General features: G+C 57.0%; 2 protein-coding genes across 6 annotated transcripts; both read left to right on the top strand.

Annotated features, from left to right (window-relative positions):
• Positions 1-1,132: 1,132 nt before the first annotated feature.
• On the top strand, positions 1,133-6,416 carry EXOC3L1 (exocyst complex component 3 like 1). Its single transcript, XM_011223911.3, has 14 exons — positions 1,133-1,373; positions 1,647-1,709; positions 1,921-2,096; positions 2,178-2,397; positions 2,953-3,565; positions 3,645-3,762; positions 3,897-4,022; positions 4,103-4,203; positions 4,411-4,521; positions 5,245-5,374; positions 5,497-5,619; positions 5,697-5,852; positions 5,944-6,068; positions 6,155-6,416. The coding sequence occupies exons 2-14, from the start codon at positions 1,664-1,666 to the stop codon at positions 6,342-6,344; spliced, it is 2,235 nt and encodes a 744-aa protein (XP_011222213.1). The 5' UTR covers positions 1,133-1,373; positions 1,647-1,663; the 3' UTR covers positions 6,345-6,416.
• Positions 6,417-6,839: 423 nt separating this feature from the next.
• Positions 6,840-17,337, top strand: KIAA0895L (KIAA0895 like). 5 transcript variants are annotated; one of them, XM_034638187.1, is made up of 7 exons: positions 8,222-8,358; positions 9,532-10,157; positions 10,240-10,383; positions 10,647-10,779; positions 11,708-12,013; positions 12,152-12,249; positions 15,849-17,337. In XM_034638187.1, the coding sequence occupies exons 2-7, from the start codon at positions 9,588-9,590 to the stop codon at positions 16,011-16,013; spliced, it is 1,416 nt and encodes a 471-aa protein (XP_034494078.1). In that variant the 5' UTR covers positions 8,222-8,358; positions 9,532-9,587; the 3' UTR covers positions 16,014-17,337. The 5 variants fall into 5 exon arrangements, with proteins under 5 accessions (XP_034494074.1, XP_034494077.1, XP_034494075.1 ...); XM_034638183.1 differs by lacking the exons at positions 8,222-8,358; positions 15,849-17,337 and adding an exon at positions 6,840-6,935 and having other exon boundaries at positions 12,152-13,033; XM_034638186.1 differs by lacking the exons at positions 8,222-8,358; positions 15,849-17,337 and adding an exon at positions 6,854-6,946 and having other exon boundaries at positions 12,152-13,034.
• The last annotated feature ends 93 nt before the right edge of the window (positions 17,338-17,430 follow it).

The raw sequence follows: 17,430 nt of genomic DNA, 5'->3' as shown, positions 1-17,430 counted from the left end.
ATGAACCCAGTGTGTATCCCCAAACCTGCTCCTAGAAGCTGTCCCAGTGTCTTGGGTTTACTGACCCTATTCCCGTCCCTCACTTCCTTCCAAACAGTGAGCACTAACTACGTCTAGCTTGCCCACTTGTCTCTATTCCCATTCTCCTTCCCTGATCCCAACCTCATCTTCCTCCTGTCTCCACACTGCAGTGCTCAGAGACCGTGGAGTTATAACCATTTTCCCACCAACGCAAACATGCTTACCTATGTGTACATATATGTAAAGCACTTAGAGCAGTTCCTCACAGGTAGAAAGGATTATGTGTTGGCTAGTACCATGTTGTTATGTTTGATACCATCATTATTTATAATCATTTATTTTAGGCCAAGATCTCTGGGAAGCTGACTTTGAGACAGGGAAGTTTATTGAGGATCCCCCCCCCCCAACTTGTAAGCGAGTAAGACATGAAAAATTGCACAGACGGGGGAATTTAGCTGTGATACAATTATAACAGAGGACTCAGGCCATCCTATTAGGAGCACTGAAACTGGGATGGCCCTCCGAGCTGATCCATGTACAGGCAGGGTTACCAGGCCTTTGTGCCCTAACTTTGAGCGAGACACTCGGCTGTGACACCTCCACAACCTACACTCCTGGCAGCTAGGGGAACAAGTGGTGTTGTCCTGAAGGGTGGATTTGGGTGATAACCAGCATCCGCTTTATTATTACTACCTGGTGGTCCTCTCCATGGCCCCCTTTAACTCTCAAGACAAACATAGCTTTCATAGCCCTTCTACCCCTCTCTTACCACCATCCACCACACACCTTCCTTACAACAGCCTGTGGCCTCTCACTTCTCTGCAGAGGTGCATACCCACCTCTGAGGAGCCATCAACACAGTTTTCCTACTGTGATGCTGTCTGCACCCATTTTTGCACACCCTGTTCTCCACCCCAAGTTGGGGCCATCTAGTTCACGTCTGTGACCTGAGCACCAAGAGGTCCTGGATGGGCTGGGCAGGACTTAGGGATTACAGGGAGCCCACCCCCTCCCCCCAAGGAAGTGGCGCCCAGCCCTCCCCACCCCATCCCGCAATGCAGATGCACTTTCCTGTTGGGAATAAAGGGCCAGAGACTCAGCTTCCTTCCTTTCCGGGCATTTGGCCTTGGGGAAGGAGGGGCCTTGGACAGAGGAGGGTGCTCCTGGGCAGGGAGGTGGTACAGAGGCTTCCTTGGGGAGAAGAATTCTGCTGCATGCTGAGGTGTGGGCTGGAACCACTCAGGCCTCGTGAGCCAGTGAAGAGAATACCCAGCTCTGCCCTGAGGACTGGGGGAGACGGCCATCCTCAAGGCCAAGACTGTTTTCAAGAACTGGATGCCTGGTCAAGCCTGGTAAGTTCCATACCAAACTGTCCTCTGCAATTCAGAGCATGAGCTGGGGCCAGCAGAGGCCTGCGGCTATCCTGCCTCACTTGGGTCTTTAGGGGCAAAACTGAGAAGCCCAGTCTCCCCATCATACTCACCTCCCTCTCATTTCCTATGGGGGCTGGGCAAGAACCCCCTTCCTCCTTCTCAGAGGGGCCTAGACTGAGGCTGCAGCTCACAGAGCATCCGTTCTGCCTGCTCTAACCCAGACTCTTGTCCCCACTCCTACCTCATTTTCAGCTCCTCCAGGGACTGCCATGGACTCAGCAACCAAGGACGAAATGCAGCCCTCACTTCCCCCCGGTATGAGCCCTTCTGGGTGGGCCAAGGGAGGGATGGTGGCAAGAAAGATGGGAATGGTGGGGTTGGATCCTCCTTGCCAGGTCTGGCCAGAGCTCTATAGGACAGCAAGAGGAGTGGATCGGACTGCCCTAGGGGACAGGCTGAGAAGTAGGAAGGGGAGCAGGTTTGGGCTACTTCCTGTAGGGCCTGCCCAACTGACGAGGCTGCCCAGGCTCTTCCTGCCCAGGGCCTGAGTGGCCAGAGCAGGAGAGGGCGGAGCAGCTGGCCCGAGGAGCAGCACTCAAATGGGCCTCGGGTATCTTCTACCGGCCGGAGCAGCTGGCCAGACTGGGCCAGTACCGCAGCCGTGAGGTTCAGCGTACCTGTTCCCTGGAAGCACGCATCAAGGTGGGCATCAGTTGGGGGAAAGGAGTGCTGGGGATGGGCTGTAGGACTGGTCAGGCCTCACTGGCTGCCTCCCTCCCATAGTCGGTGGTGCAGTCCTACCTGGAGGGCGTGAAGACTGGTGTGTGGCAGCTGGCCCAGGCTTTTGAGGCTGTGCAGGGAGCCCGTGAGGCCTTGGGCCAAGCCCATGCGTTGCTTCAGGGTATGGCAATGGCCACACAGACCCTAAAACCGCTGCGGGAACAGGTCGCACAGCACAAGCAACTGCAGGTCCTGTCTCAGCTGCTGCCCCGGCTATGGGCAGGTGAGTGTGTAGGGGCCCTGGGCCTCAGCCCCCCAACCGTTAGTCGATAACACCCACCACTGATCAAGGGGCTGGGGTACTAGTGTGAGATTGCATGGAGGGACACACCAGGGACCTTCCAGAGAATGACTCAGGCTTCAAATGGCATATGAAGCAGGATACAAATTGGCTTATTCTGGGATTCTAAAGCATGCGTTGTATGAATCAGGACTGAGACTCAGTCAAGTGGCTCTGACCATCCTGGTTGTTAATTTATTGAAATACTTCCTTAACAGGGTGGGTAAATAGCCACTAAACTGGCCCTGTCAGCTCCTCACTGTCTTGCCTCCAGGATCCCGGACTTCCTTTTGTTCCATCAGCTCAAAAATTTACACCTGGCCCACCAGGTCTCTAGGCCCTTCCCTGGGTCCTTTCAGATTGGTCAGTGCTCTGCTGTACTGGTTAGTAAACATTTTACACATCCCTCCAGCCCTAGGGCCTCAGCATCCCCTGCTGAACCCATTGTACAGGTGGGAGGTTTGAGACTCAGGCCTGGTTCATCTTCTCCCTGCTTAGTGCCAGCTGCAGTGGCTCACACGTGGACGCTGATTGATGCCCAGCAGCTCTTGGAGGCATATGTGTGCCTTCGGGAGCTGGAGCAGCTGCAAGAGGAGACGTGGGCACCTCTGGGAGGCCTGGAGTTGCCGGTCTTTGAGGGGCTGGGCCCTCTGGCTGAGGCTCTCGGCCAGGCTGTGGAGGCGGCTGCAGGGGCCGCAGGGCAGCTGGCACGGGAGGACCCAGCCCTGCTGGTGGCTGCTGTGCGCGTGGCAGAGGTGGACGCTGAGTACACAACCTCTCTGGAGCTGGCCCCCAGGGACTGGCGACAGCGCTGTCTGCAGGCATTACAGGAGGGCCTGGAGAGGACCCACTTTGGGACACCTCTTCTGCCTGAGCCAGGGGCCCTGGCAGGGTGGCTGGAGGCTCTGCGGGTGGCCTTACCAGCCGAGCTGGCCATAGCTGAAGCACTAGTAGCACCCTGCTGCCCACCACACTACAAGGTGGTCCAGCTGTGGGCCCACACCCTGCACAGTGGACTGCGCCGCTGCCTGCAGCAACTCCTGAAAGGGCCTGCGCTAGCAGCTGCTGATGCCTTCGCCTTGCTGCACTGGGCACTGCATGTGTACCTGGGGTCAGTACCATTTGGGCAACGGGAATTGGGTGGATCAGTGGCTGAGCGCTCAGAGTGACACTGGGCTACCCATCTGCAGGCCAGAAATGATGGGGAGCCTAGAGTTGGGACCTGAGGCTGATGTGTCTCAGCTGGAGCCCCTCCTGACCTTGGAGAACATTGAACAGCTGGAGGCAACATTTGTGACCCAAATCCAGGTGAGTAGTTGGGCCCAGGTACAGAGAAGCTCTGCCACCAGCTGTGGGCCTGTATCTGTAGATCCCCGCGTCTACCCATCTCTAGCAGTATCAGTGCCCTGCTGCCTCCTGCTCCCCTTTGCCCCTTCCTCTAGGCAAATGTGGCTCAGTGGCTGCAGAGGGCACTGGATGGGGAGGTAGCTGAGTGGAACCGAGAGCAGGAACCTGACACAGACTCTTCAGGCTTCTACCACTCACCTATGCCGGCCATAGTGCTGCAGGTGGGTGGGAAGCCCCCATAGGGAAAGGGGAGGAGAACAGGACTAGGACTCTGCTGATGGCCACCCATTTCTGCCTGTAGATCCTGGAGGAGAATATTCGTGTGACCAGCCTGGTCAGCGAGTCGCTGCAGCAGCGGGTGCACAGCATGGCACTATCAGAACTGGGTGCATTCCTGAGGAGGTCTGCCAAGGCACTGGCCCACGTCCAACCCCCAGCTCTGTTCTTGGGGAAGCCCAAAGGGGCTCTGAGTGAATAAGGCACACCAGGGGGAAAGGGCTCCTTTGAAACAGGGTCTTGGGTTTCTTAGAGGTGGGGCTGGAGTACTAGGGACTCAGGGTGTGGGGGTGACAGAGTGCCAGGTACAGGAACTACCTCTGCCCTTTGCAGCTTTAGTGATGCTCTGATCCGATTTTCTCGAGACCACGCCAGGGGGAAAGCAATGGCCCCTCATTACGTGCACTATCTACTGGCCACTCTCAACCACCAGTCAGCACTCAGGTACCAGAAGGTCCCCCACAGAACCCCTGACTGAACCCCAATTAGGTATGGACCCAGTCCACACTAGGTCATCAGAAATTTTAGACTCGCATAGCCCTGGGAGTCCAATCCTAGTTCTACTAATTGCCAACTGTGTGACCTTAGATGAATTACCTAATCTTTCTGAATCTCGTTTTTCTTATCAGTATTATGTGGCAATAATGGTACATTCTGAGAATCATGTAACAGATGTGAAGTATCTACCACAGCGCCTGCCTGACAGTATCAATTATTCATTCATTCATTTATCCAACACATACTTATCAAGGCCCTACTCTGTGCCACGTAATGTCTGAGGTTACAGTTGTGAACAAAACAGAAAAAAATTCCCTTTCTCTTGGGTCTTATGTTCTTTGGGGTGGGGGCAGAGAGAACAAAGAAGTTAATGATGAGTTTGAATCCCTCCTGACTGGGATTAAACTCTTGCCTTACCTAAACAGAAACCAAAAGACATGATTTGCTCGAAGTCACACTACGAACTAGAGGCAGGCCTGATTGGATTCCTTCTAGCTATCTGATCAGACCCACCACTCCTCCGTCCAAGACCCAGATCTTCACAAGCTCAGAGAGCCGCCGTTCTTGCCCCCTCCCGCCACACACTTGCACCACTAGGTGGAGTCAGAGTGGCTAGACAAGCGAGGGCCTTGGCCTTGGTCCTGAAGCCTTAACTTTTGGTCGGTCCAGCTCCTCCGTGTCAGTTCTGCAGCCCGACGGGGTGGCTTCAGGAGCTTTGGCTCCGGTGGAGACAGCGCTGGACGAGTTACAGAGGAGGATCTGCCGCCTGGTGTTGGAGGTGCTGCTGGCAGAGCTCCAGGTAAGGCTTCAAGTGGGGCTGAGGGTGAGAGGAGGACATACAGCATATATGGGTGTGCGTCTTCGCAGGGGGAATGCTAGGTCTGGATCGTTCCTCCAACCCCGTTTCTGCCCTACCCTCAGCCCCTGTTCGCGGATCTGCCCTCACGCCGGTGGCTGTCGAGGTCAGAGCTGCTGGATGATGTGTGCGAGCGGACGGAGCGCTTCTGCCAGGATTTTAGCCGCGTGCGGAATCCTGCGGCCCAGGTCCATTTAAGGGAACGGCTGGGGAATAGGGAAGCGCCCATGGGAAAGGCATGCTGAACCCACTACGCTCTCCGCAGCTGCTCCTGGCCGAGGCGGAACGTACGGTGGTACTGCAGTACCTATGCGCGCTGATGCAGGGCCGCCTAGTGTGCCGAGGAGCTGACGAGAGGACCCAGGCGGCTGCGCGCCTGCAGCACGACGCGGCCCAGCTTCGGGAGCTTTTCCTTGGTTTGGTGAGAGTTCGTTAGGCGAGCAGATGGGCGGGAATCTCAGTGGTTGGGTGGAGGTTGAGGGCCAGCACGAGACCTACTCCGCAATGCTCAGGGCCTGGAGGAGAGCGTTCGGTGCGCGCCAGTGCTCCTCGCTCTGCGGGATCTGCTGAACCTCCGCGACCCCATGCTGCTTGGCCTCGAGGTGGCAGGCCTGCGACAAAAATTTCCGGATGTGAGGTGCGAAGACTGGTTGCGGGGGCGGGGAGGATGGATTCGGGAGGAGCGGGGCGGAGCTGACGCACACCTTTGTGGTGTCCCTGTAGCGAGGATCACATCTCTGCCCTCTTGGATCTGCGCGGGGACGTGTCGCGGGAGCAGCGCCTGGCCGCACTCAGCTCCTTGCAGGCCGGCCCACAGCCCTCGCCCTCTGCTGGTCGCCGCGCACTCTTCAGCCTCGTGCCAGCACCTGCTCCTGCGCTGTCCTCCTGTCTTCCCTCGGGGCCCTGTGCCTGACGCCCCGCTGCCCTCCGTATACAAGAACGGCTCTCGGACGCCTGAACTGTGTACTGGGGAGGGGGGGATAAAATAAAAGTGCGTTGATTAGGGGGTCCACGCTCAGTGAAAAGCCTAAGGTATCCTGGCTCCAGTCCTGATATATGGGCTTCACCTCACCTATCCTGGCATCAGCCCGGTATGGACTGCATTCCCAAGTACCCGAGCTTCTGCCGCCATAGGCGGACTACAGCCCCACCCATCCGTGCCAGGGCAGGGAGCTCTTGCGTCCAGGCCCTGACTCTGAAGGCCGAGCAGTAGCTGAAGCTCTGAAACCCGCCGGGTCCTCGTGGAGGGGGCGCGCTAAGATAACTCCGTGCCCAGGGGCGTGACTTGGTGGCAGACACCGCCCCCTCTGCTCCGCCTGGCCCCACCCCCAGCCGTGTTCTCGGGTGCGCGCCGCCACCGAATTTGACGTGAATAGGCGCGCCTTCGCGTGAGCGTGCGCGCGGCCGAGTGCGTGCGTCACCAGAGGTCGGCTCCCGCGGGCTGGGCGACCGGCGACTGGTGTTGCGGAACAGGAACGGCGGTGGAGAGAAGAGGAGGGAACAGGTGGGGGCGCGGTACGCGGACGGAACCCCCCACCCCCGAGAGGCCGCGAAGGCGCGCGACACGACCCCTACTCATCTAACCAAGAACGCCCCTCCATTGTCCTCTGGCTCCGCCCTCCATTGGCCACGCCCTTTGCCCCATCCTCCGCCACTTATTGTCTGCAGGTCACGCCCCTCCTCTATATCCCCGTCCCCATTGGCTCCTCTTCCACGTTACCCTCTCCGGGAGTTTTTTATTGGCGTAGGCCACACCCTCTCATTTGTCACCAGACTCCGCCTTGTGTCTGGGCTCCTCCCCAGCCGTCTTTCATTCATTCTGCATGTAGTGCTGGGTGCTTGGGGCATGGGGGTCGATCAGATCCGTCCCTGCCCTCGGGGAGTTAAGGGGATGGTGGGGGAACACGGATCTAGGCTCCGACAGTGACAGCTGAGGGTGGTGAAGAAGCCGCCTAGACACTGGGAGCCTCCAAGACGCCAGGAAGGCTTCCCCGAGGAGGTGAGACCTAAACCGAGCCCTGAGGAATGGTTAGGAGTTTGCTGCAGGAATGCATTGCTAGGGCATTCTTGGCAAAAGAACCTGAGACGTGAAAGAAACAGGCGTATTCTTGGTAATTGCGAAGAGGTAGGTCGAATGAAAGAAGGGGGATGGGGATGAAGGCAGAGGTCCAGAGACCAGTGAGGAGTCCAGAAAAGTGTACGGTTAGTTGAGAAGAGTGAAGTCTGAGGCCTGAAAGTGTTTTCAAATAGCTGGTCACTGGCAGAGGGAAGGGAGGTGGGGGCAGGAGATCAGAACTAGTTAGGGAAACATAGGTTGTGGAAGGAATGATTCCAGTTCTGAGAAGGAGAAGTGCTCTTGGGTTCATCCATTTATTGAGCAACTGCTCTGGGTAGGGTACTATTTTGGATTCTGGGGACACAGCTGTGAACATTCGAAAGGAGAAAGCAGATAACTAAGAATGACAGATACTGTACTTTAGGTAGCGAAGACTGCTTCAGAAACCAATAATGTGGAGAAGGGAAGATTGTGGTGGGGAGGAAAGAGAAGGCTTACTATTTTATAGAGAGTGTGTTAGGGAGGCTTGTCTAATAATATATTTGTGCAGAAATCTGAGGAAAATGGGAGAGTGAGCCCTGCAGTTATCGGGGGGGGGAGCATTCCAGATAGGGGACATGTTCAGTTTGAGATGCCTGTTGTACATTCAGGTAAAGATGTTGAATTGAGAACTGGCAACACCAGTCGGAAGTTTATAGAAGTCTGGGCTGATGTACTTAAAACGGTGAAAGTGGATGAGATCACCCTGGGAGTAAGCATAAATGGAGAAGAGGAGAGAAGTTTCCATAGAAGTTTCCAAGACCTGAGGCATCACAATGTTAAGAGATCAGGAATGATGAGCAAGAAAGACCAAGAACTAACAGCCAGTGAGGTAGGAGAATATGTTTGAGTGCATTTGAGAAGCCAAGAGGAAAACATGTTTCCAAGATGAAATGATTACTTATGTCAAGTGTGCCGATCAGTATGAAGATCATTGATGACCTTGGTCAGATCAGTTTCAATGGAGAGTGGGGATAGAAGTCTAATTGGAGTGAAACATAAGAGAACAGGAAAAGAATCAGACAGCATTCAGATGGGTGTTGTGCTGCAATAAGGAGCAGCTGGTGGGAGATGTGGTGGGGCTAGAGGAGTGTGGGGTCAAGTGAGGGTTTGGTTTTGTTTTTTTAGGACAGAAATAACAGCGTGTGTTTATGCTGCTGGAAAGAATCCAGTAGAGAGGAAGAGATTGATGGTGTTGGAGAAATGCTGGAATTGTGCCCCTGAGCAGGCAAAGGAGTCCAGAATCTGAAGCCTTCTGTCAGTCGATGGGGAGAGGCTGGACTGTTCTGAGCCCTAGTACAGAGAGCAAGGGGTGAACATGCCAATACCGGCCTCAGATGACGATTAGAAAGGGGCCTCTGATAGGATACAGACCAAGGATTATCTTGAATTTGCCGAAGTCTCCTTCTGCTCCCCAAAAAGCTGATTCTAATTTGGATTTGAACAGATGACCCGGAGGGGAAAGAGACCATTCCAGGTGGAGGGACTAACAGATGCAAGGGGCATGCAGGCACTCAACCTAACTAAGACCAACTGGGCTGGAGGAGGTGGTGAAGCCAGGTGGGAGGGAAGGGATGAGACTGAGAAAATGCCATAGGTGGAAGGTAGGTAGAAAGTAGTGAGGCCCCCTCAGCCGTCATTCCAGCAGCTGGGGCTACCCTATACCAGCTCCCAGTCTGGGTGGGTGCTGAGCACAGGGATTAAAATCATGAGTGGGGGCTCAGGCCTTGCTCTCAGCAGCTCATAGGCTAAGGGGATTCCAGTACCACCGTCTAGGTGAGTGTATAAATTCTGCCTCCTGCTTTCCCCCAGTCCAGCTTCCTTGGGTAAGCCTGCTGGAGGGAATGGACATGGGGATGGGGGTGAGGGGGCAGCTACCCAGACCCCTGGTGGCAGGCCCCAAGCCCACTAAGCACCCAGCCAGGGCAGTGTGGAGCAAAAGGCCTGGTGGTCCTCAGGCCACACTCACTCATACTGGCCTCCACATGCCCTTCTGTGTCCGCAGAAGTCGACAGTGTGGGGAGTTGGAGTGACCCGGCTGGATGTGACCCCCAGGACAGAATGGTGCTGGACTCAGGGGCTCAGGTGTATGAACAGTCACCCCCCAGCCCACCAGCCAGTCCCTCATCCTTGGGCCATAGGCTGAAGCCCTCAGACCAAGATGGGACGCTGCTGTACCCCTGGCCTCAGTCCCTGGCCTTGCCCCTGGCTCTGTCAATCCCCTCAGCCCTGCGGCCCCGGCCTGAGCTCCAGCCCTTCTCAGAGCTGCACTTGGGCCCCCGTGGCCACATGCGTCGCAGTGAGAGCACCTATACTGTAAATAGTACTGGCCGGCGGGTGGGTAGCACCCAGAGTCGGGCCCCACCTGGACGGGGACGGGACCCAGGTGGGGGCACCCTGCGGTCTGCAGCCTCCCTGCCTCACATTGCTAAGACTCGGAAGGATGTAGGCCGTGGTGCCAGCAAGAGCCCTTGCATGTTGGTGGCCTTGCGGCCAACCAATATGGACCAAGAGCGGGACAAGTTCTTCCAGTCCCACTACACCTACAACCCACAGTTCGAGTACCAGGAGCCCATGCCCACGGCTGTGCTGGAGAAGTACTGTGAGGCTTCTGGACAGTTCATCCATCAGGTCAGTCCAGCCTGCCTGCCTCCCCCTGGTCCTGATCACCCAAGAGGCCTGGTCTGACCAGCCACTGCAACCCTATGTGCAGGCAGTTGGCATCATTGAAGCTGTCCTGGAGAAGTTTGGTACCTATGAACACTTTGAAGCTGCAACAGGGGGCCAGCTGCTGACCAAGTGCCAGATCTGGTCCATTGTTCGCAAATACATGCAGAAAGAGGGCTGCGTTGGGGAGGTGAGCAAGCTCTGTCTTCGAGGCCCCTCTTCTGTGTGTCCCAAACCAGGCTGCCAGGCCCAGCTCCACACCTGGCCAGCTCGTGATCCCAGGCAAGCCCCTGTCCCTGTCCCAATAAGGTGGGAGCTGGCTCTGAGCAAAGGTGGTGAAGGGTGGGTGCCCTGGCCAAGCGTGTGGCCTGGCTGCCCTGTGGCATCAGTGGGTCCACCTGCATCCTGGTCCCAGGGCTGGTGGCCATGGCTTAGGTTCAGTACCACCTACAGGTTGTGGTGCAGTTGAGTGAAGACCTGCTGTCCCAGGCAGTGATGATGGTGGAGAACAGCCGACCAACATTAGCCATCAACCTGACTGGAGCCCGGCAGTATTGGTTGGAGGGCATGCTGCGGCACGAGATAGGTCAGGATGTGGGGGGGTGGGTAGGATGAGAGGGGGCTGGGATGGGGTGGGGGGGCAGCAAGGGGCCCCAGTAACCCCACCCCCTCTCTTTCTTCCCCTTCCTTCCGGAGGACGGGCCCTTTCCCTTCGTGAGCAGCTACTTCCTCCCTCTGGCTCACAGAGGTAGGCCAGAACATGCCTGCCCACTCTCTGGGCTCACCCTCATCTCTTGCTCCTTTTGGGTATCTTTTCCTCCCCCTTCTTTTCTACTTCCTCTCTGATTTCCCTTGACAGTGGGGACAAGGCTGCTGAGCCAGACAGGCCAGAGGGAGTACCCTGAGGGTCCCATTAGCCCTGCCAACATGGAGGCCCTCCAGGGTGGGTGGAAGGTCAGATCCTAGGAATGGAATTAGTTGAGGACACAAAGCCGGGTTTTAGGAGGGGATAGGTTGAGGTGAAAAGGAGAGCATGGGACACTAATTACTATTCCTTTCTGTCTCTCCTTATCAAGAATCTTGTAGCTCTGGGCAAAAGGTGTTTTTCCGCTGGGGTCATCAGCATGGCTGTCAAAATGATATGGGCATGCAGGATGTGGGGCTGGGGTGGTTTGTGAGTTCCTGCACCTCTCCGAGGGGCGTGGGGGGCAGTGTGAGTTGGCAGAGTTGTTTGTGTGTGTAGCCCTGGGTGGGTGGGAAAGGATTTTTGTGTGTGGGACTCAGTCTTTGGGTGTGAGTTCACCTAAGGAGGGTCTTCCCGCTGCCAGGGGTTGGGTTAGTATGCATTTGGGGCGGGGTTGGGGGCGGGGAGACCTTGCCTGAGAGCCTGAGTTTAGGGGCTGGAGTATGTGTGAGTCACCTTCACTGTTCTGTAGGATGTGGCAGGACAGGGCCGGCAGGTTGGTCCCCTGGATGACCTACCCAGTGCGTCCTTCCCCTCGCCTTCTCCGTAGGCACTCACTACCTGCGGGGCGTGAACAACGCGCGGCAGCCGTGGCATAGCGCGGAGGGCCGGCTGCAGTACGGCCTGCGGCCAGCGAACCCCACAGAGGAGGGCTTGGCCAGCCTGCACAGCGTGCTGTTCCGCAAGCAGCCCTTCCTGTGGCGTGCCGCCCTGCTCTACTACACTATCCACCGTGCCTCACGCATGTCCTTCCGCCAGCTCTTCCAGGACCTGGCGCGCTACGTGCAGGACGCCGACGTGCGCTGGGAATACTGCGTGCGCGCCAAGCGTGGCCAGACTGACACCTCGCAGCCGGGTGGGCGCCTGAGCCGGCTTGGGGGAGTGCTCTGAAGGAGGCCTGGGGGTTTGGGGTGCGGGGGGGAGTGCCCCGAGCGGGGGCCTGGCGGGCGGGGCGCCTCGGGCATAGGGGCTCACGGCCCTCTCATGCCCACAGGTTGCTTCAGCAAGGATCAGGTGTACCTGGATGGCATCGTGCGTATTCTGCGGCACCGCCAGACCATCGATTTCCCGTTGCTGACCTCACTGGGCAAGGTGAGGGGCCACAGACCTCTAGAGATCCCAGCCAGCTCTCCTCATCACCGCAGTGTTCCCTGAGCCTCTGATGGCTGCCTGACTGAGGATTAGGTGTCAGGCTTCTCTGGTGGGGAGACCTGGGTGGAGGGTAACAAAGGAGAAGTGACAGCAGGGCAGCCAAAAGTAGGTACTTGACCTACACTGCAGGTGTATATGTAGATACCACATCTCAAAGGAGGTGAGCATTCAGGCCGGGGATCAGTCAGGAAAGTCTGGGGGAGGAGGCTGGAGAAATGACCAAGGACCACGTCTCTGGCTCTGGGTATTTGTGCCGGGCTGAGGAAGGTGGACTTCACCTGAAGCAATAGGGAATCCGGAGAGCTTTAAGAAGTGTCACTTTTGCTTTAGAAGGTTCCCTGTGGATGTTATATGGGAGGTGGATTGGAGAGAGAGGCCAAGGAAGGGAGTGCAGGGGAAAGAGGAAGCTGCCTTTCCAGTCACTCCTGCAGAATTGATGGAGGTCTGGTCTCACCGGGCAGTGGCCATACAGCAGGAGGAGCAAGCTGGGGAAAGATCTTCAGAGAGTGGAATTCCTCTAACCCAACGGCCACCCCGAGTTGGGGGGGGCATATTCCAGGTCCCTTCCTCAAGCTGACCTAGGGAACCGTGAGGAGGGTGGGGCTGGCAGAAGCTGGCACTCAGGTGATCAGCATTCAGTGTGGGGTCTGAGGTGCCTGAGGGAGATCCCAGGGAAGGTGTTCAGGAGGCAGTTGGATACCTAGCTTTGGAGGTGAGGGAAGAAGCCGGGTTGGGGTTCAGAGAGCAAACACACCCAGGACTAAGCCTTAGGGTACATAACATTGAGAATGGATCCNCTGTCCCAATAAGGTGGGAGCTGGCTCTGAGCAAAGGTGGTGAAGGGTGGGTGCCCTGGCCAAGCGTGTGGCCTGGCTGCCCTGTGGCATCAGTGGGTCCACCTGCATCCTGGTCCCAGGGCTGGTGGCCATGGCTTAGGTTCAGTACCACCTACAGGTTGTGGTGCAGTTGAGTGAAGACCTGCTGTCCCAGGCAGTGATGATGGTGGAGAACAGCCGACCAACATTAGCCATCAACCTGACTGGAGCCCGGCAGTATTGGTTGGAGGGCATGCTGCGGCACGAGATAGGTCAGGATGTGGGGGGGTGGGTAGGATGAGAGGGGGCTGGGATGGGGTGGGGGGGCAGCAAGGGGCCCCAGTAACCCCACCCCCTCTCTTTCTTCCCCTTCCTTCCGGAGGACGGGCCCTTTCCCTTCGTGAGCAGCTACTTCCTCCCTCTGGCTCACAGAGGTAGGCCAGAACATGCCTGCCCACTCTCTGGGCTCACCCTCATCTCTTGCTCCTTTTGGGTATCTTTTCCTCCCCCTTCTTTTCTACTTCCTCTCTGATTTCCCTTGACAGTGGGGACAAGGCTGCTGAGGCCCAGACAGGCCAGAGGGAGTACCCTGAGGGTCCCATTAGCCCTGCCAACATGGAGGCCCTCCAGGGTGGGTGGAAGGTCAGATCCTAGGAATGGAATTAGTTGAGGACACAAAGCCGGGTTTTAGGAGGGGATAGGTTGAGGTGAAAAGGAGAGCATGGGACACTAATTACTATTCCTTTCTGTCTCTCCTTATCAAGAATCTTGTAGCTCTGGGCAAAAGGTGTGGGTTTCGCTGGGGTCATCAGCATGGCTGTCAAAATGATATGGGCATGCAGGATGTGGGGCTGGGGTGGTTTGTGAGTTCCTGCACCTCTCCGAGGGGCGTGGGGGGCAGTGTGAGTTGGCAGAGTTGTTTGTGTGTGTAGCCCTGGGTGGGTGGGAAAGGATTTTTGTGTGTGGGACTCAGTCTTTGGGTGTGAGTTCACCTAAGGAGGGTCTTCCCGCTGCCAGGGGTTGGGTTAGTATGCATTTGGGGCGGGGTTGGGGGCGGGGAGACCTTGCCTGAGAGCCTGAGTTTAGGGGCTGGAGTATGTGTGAGTCACCTTCACTGTTCTGTAGGATGTGGCAGGACAGGGCCGGCAGGTTGGTCCCCTGGATGACCTACCCAGTGCGTCCTTCCCCTCGCCTTCTCCGTAGGCACTCACTACCTGCGGGGCGTGAACAACGCGCGGCAGCCGTGGCATAGCGCGGAGGGCCGGCTGCAGTACGGCCTGCGGCCAGCGAACCCCACAGAGGAGGGCTTGGCCAGCCTGCACAGCGTGCTGTTCCGCAAGCAGCCCTTCCTGTGGCGTGCCGCCCTGCTCTACTACACTATCCACCGTGCCTCACGCATGTCCTTCCGCCAGCTCTTCCAGGACCTGGCGCGCTACGTGCAGGACGCCGACGTGCGCTGGGAATACTGCGTGCGCGCCAAGCGTGGCCAGACTGACACCTCGCAGCCGGGTGGGCGCCTGAGCCGGCTTGGGGGAGTGCTCTGAAGGAGGCCTGGGGGTTTGGGGTGCGGGGGGGAGTGCCCCGAGCGGGGGCCTGGCGGGCGGGGCGCCTCGGGCATAGGGGCTCACGGCCCTCTCATGCCCACAGGTTGCTTCAGCAAGGATCAGGTGTACCTGGATGGCATCGTGCGTATTCTGCGGCACCGCCAGACCATCGATTTCCCGTTGCTGACCTCACTGGGCAAGGTGAGGGGCCACAGACCTCTAGAGATCCCAGCCAGCTCTCCTCATCACCGCAGTGTTCCCTGAGCCTCTGATGGCTGCCTGACTGAGGATTAGGTGTCAGGCTTCTCTGGTGGGGAGACCTGGGTGGAGGGTAACAAAGGAGAAGTGACAGCAGGGCAGCCAAAAGTAGGTACTTGACCTACACTGCAGGTGTATATGTAGATACCACATCTCAAAGGAGGTGAGCATTCAGGCCGGGGATCAGTCAGGAAAGTCTGGGGGAGGAGGCTGGAGAAATGACCAAGGACCACGTCTCTGGCTCTGGGTATTTGTGCCGGGCTGAGGAAGGTGGACTTCACCTGAAGCAATAGGGAATCCGGAGAGCTTTAAGAAGTGTCACTTTTGCTTTAGAAGGTTCCCTGTGGATGTTATATGGGAGGTGGATTGGAGAGAGAGGCCAAGGAAGGGAGTGCAGGGGAAAGAGGAAGCTGCCTTTCCAGTCACTCCTGCAGAATTGATGGAGGTCTGGTCTCACCGGGCAGTGGCCATACAGCAGGAGGAGCAAGCTGGGGAAAGATCTTCAGAGAGTGGAATTCCTCTAACCCAACGGCCACCCCGAGTTGGGGGGGGCATATTCCAGGTCCCTTCCTCAAGCTGACCTAGGGAACCGTGAGGAGGGTGGGGCTGGCAGAAGCTGGCACTCAGGTGATCAGCATTCAGTGTGGGGTCTGAGGTGCCTGAGGGAGATCCCAGGGAAGGTGTTCAGGAGGCAGTTGGATACCTAGCTTTGGAGGTGAGGGAAGAAGCCGGGTTGGGGTTCAGAGAGCAAACACACCCAGGACTAAGCCTTAGGGTACATAACATTGAGAATGGATCCAGAGGGGAAAGGGAGGCATTCCAGGAGCAGAGGGCAATGAGCCATTGGTAGAGAGCTGGGACCAGCTACCTGAAAGTCGTGGCTCCCCCTGGCTCCCTTTGAGGCCCAGCTTTCTTCCTGCAGGTGTCCTATGAGGACGTAGACCACCTGCGGCCCCATGGGGTGCTGGACAATACCCGGGTGCCCCACTTCATGCAGGACTTGGTGCGCTACCGACAGCAGCTGGAGCACATCATGGCCACCAACCGGCTGGATGAAGCAGAACTGGGCCGCTTGCTGCCTGATTGATGCTGGTTGAGGGCTACAGGCAGAGGCCCTGGACAGAGGGCTCCAGATCAGCTCCCAGAACATGAAGCTGACTGTTCTGTGCTTCCATGGCCTGGGTGTTTCTTGGGGAATTGGGAGGGCAAGAGCATCCCAGGAGATAGAAATGGCAACATCAGAGGGTTTGTGTCCTTTGCTAGCCTCTCTGGGGCCTAGGGACCAGTAGTAGCATGCCAAGCAAACTGAGTCTGCCCTCCTACCTCTAGCACTCTGTTGAGCAGAGGGGAAGCCTGGGGGCAGGAGGGAGGCTGAGCATGATGGGGATGGGGGGTGGTTTGGGGGTAGAAACTTGTTCTTGCATGAGATGGCTTTGGGTGTCTGCATACTCCAGTCTCTCCCTTCCCCCACCTGGCCCCTCGGTGCTCCTTCAGCTTTCACGCTGTCTACCTCTCACTGGGTCTTGGTGGGGATCTCCCTTCTGGGGTGACTGCCTGACCCTGAGGACCTGGCTTTCACAAAACTCAAGGGACAGGGGTCCTGGTGGTAGAGACCCAGCTGGGCTGGGGTGTGCTTCCTAGCATTTTGCCTCTCCCACTGGTCATGTATTTATATCCTATTTATGCGCCCTTCCTGGGGCTGGGAGGCAGCTTCTAAAGGTGTGGTGGAGGGAACAGAGCTCCTCTGGAAGGCACCAACTGTTCCTAGCCCCACTCTCATCTCTCTCTCTCTCTTTCTGTCTGTCTGTCTCTCTCTCTCTCTCTCTCTCTCACACACACACACACACACAAACACACACACACGCAATCTTTTAGGCCTTGTGCGTTAAGCCCAAGAGCTCACCTGGCTTTGCCCCTAGCCCCTCCAATGGCCTGTGCCGTTCCTGTCTTTGCCCACACCCTCTGGCCTCTGGCAGAGGGTGGCATAGGCTGGCAGCAGCCACACATGAGCCTGAAGGGCAGGCCCCTAGCTGCTGTCCCAAGTCCTGAGCCCCCTGTGGACCAGGAGGGTGTAGAGGTGGTGGTTGCTTCCGGTTTCACCTCAGACTCAGCTATGTGATGCTGACCCATTCCTACTCTCACCCTTGCCCTTCGTTTTCCCATCGGTAAAACTCAGAAATGCAACTGGAAAGTCCTTATTCATTTAGTCAGTGAGTATGTGTAGAGCACCTTCTCTGTGCCAGTTACTGGTCAGAACCCTCACTGAGTTCCCAGTCCAGAGAGAAGCCAGACAATTAAAACAATTATAATGAAGTGTGTGAGCTCTGTCTACCTAAGATCCCTTCCTCTTCCTCTCTCCTAATCTCACTTCCCAAGGCTGTGAGCTCTAGCCTGCCCTAAGTGGAGAGAAGTCTCCCTTCTCTGGCTCTCTGCACCAAGCCCAAGGGCTTCCATGAAATGGGGCAGGTGACTACACAGCACCCCCCTCCCCAATTGGTTCATGA

The sequence above is a fragment of the Ailuropoda melanoleuca genome, chromosome 12 (genome assembly GCF_002007445.2).
Source record: "Ailuropoda melanoleuca isolate Jingjing chromosome 12, ASM200744v2, whole genome shotgun sequence".
Taxonomy (NCBI): Eukaryota; Metazoa; Chordata; class Mammalia; order Carnivora; family Ursidae; genus Ailuropoda; species Ailuropoda melanoleuca.
Note: the sequence above shows the minus strand (reverse complement) of the source record. Positions and strands in the feature narration are given on the sequence as shown.

What these genes read in the sequence shown, in the direction of transcription:
- EXOC3L1 (XM_011223911.3), top strand. Translation starts at nt 1,664, where the DNA reads ATGGACTCAGCAACCAAGGACGAAATGCAGCCCTCACTTCCCCCCG. An exon ending in TGCTGCTGGCAGAGCTCCAG is followed by an intron (nt 5,375 to 5,496) that starts GTAAGGCTTCAA and finishes CCCTACCCTCAG; the next exon opens with CCCCTGTTCGCGGATCTGCC. An exon ending in GGGAGCTTTTCCTTGGTTTG is followed by an intron (nt 5,853 to 5,943) that starts GTGAGAGTTCGT and finishes CGCAATGCTCAG; the next exon opens with GGCCTGGAGGAGAGCGTTCG.
- KIAA0895L (XM_034638187.1), top strand. Translation starts at nt 9,588, where the DNA reads ATGGTGCTGGACTCAGGGGCTCAGGTGTATGAACAGTCACCCCCCAGC. An exon ending in GACTGACACCTCGCAGCCGG is followed by an intron (nt 12,014 to 12,151) that starts GTGGGCGCCTGA and finishes TCATGCCCACAG; the next exon opens with GTTGCTTCAGCAAGGATCAG. An exon ending in TGCTGACCTCACTGGGCAAG is followed by an intron (nt 12,250 to 15,848) that starts GTGAGGGGCCAC and finishes TTCTTCCTGCAG; the next exon opens with GTGTCCTATGAGGACGTAGA.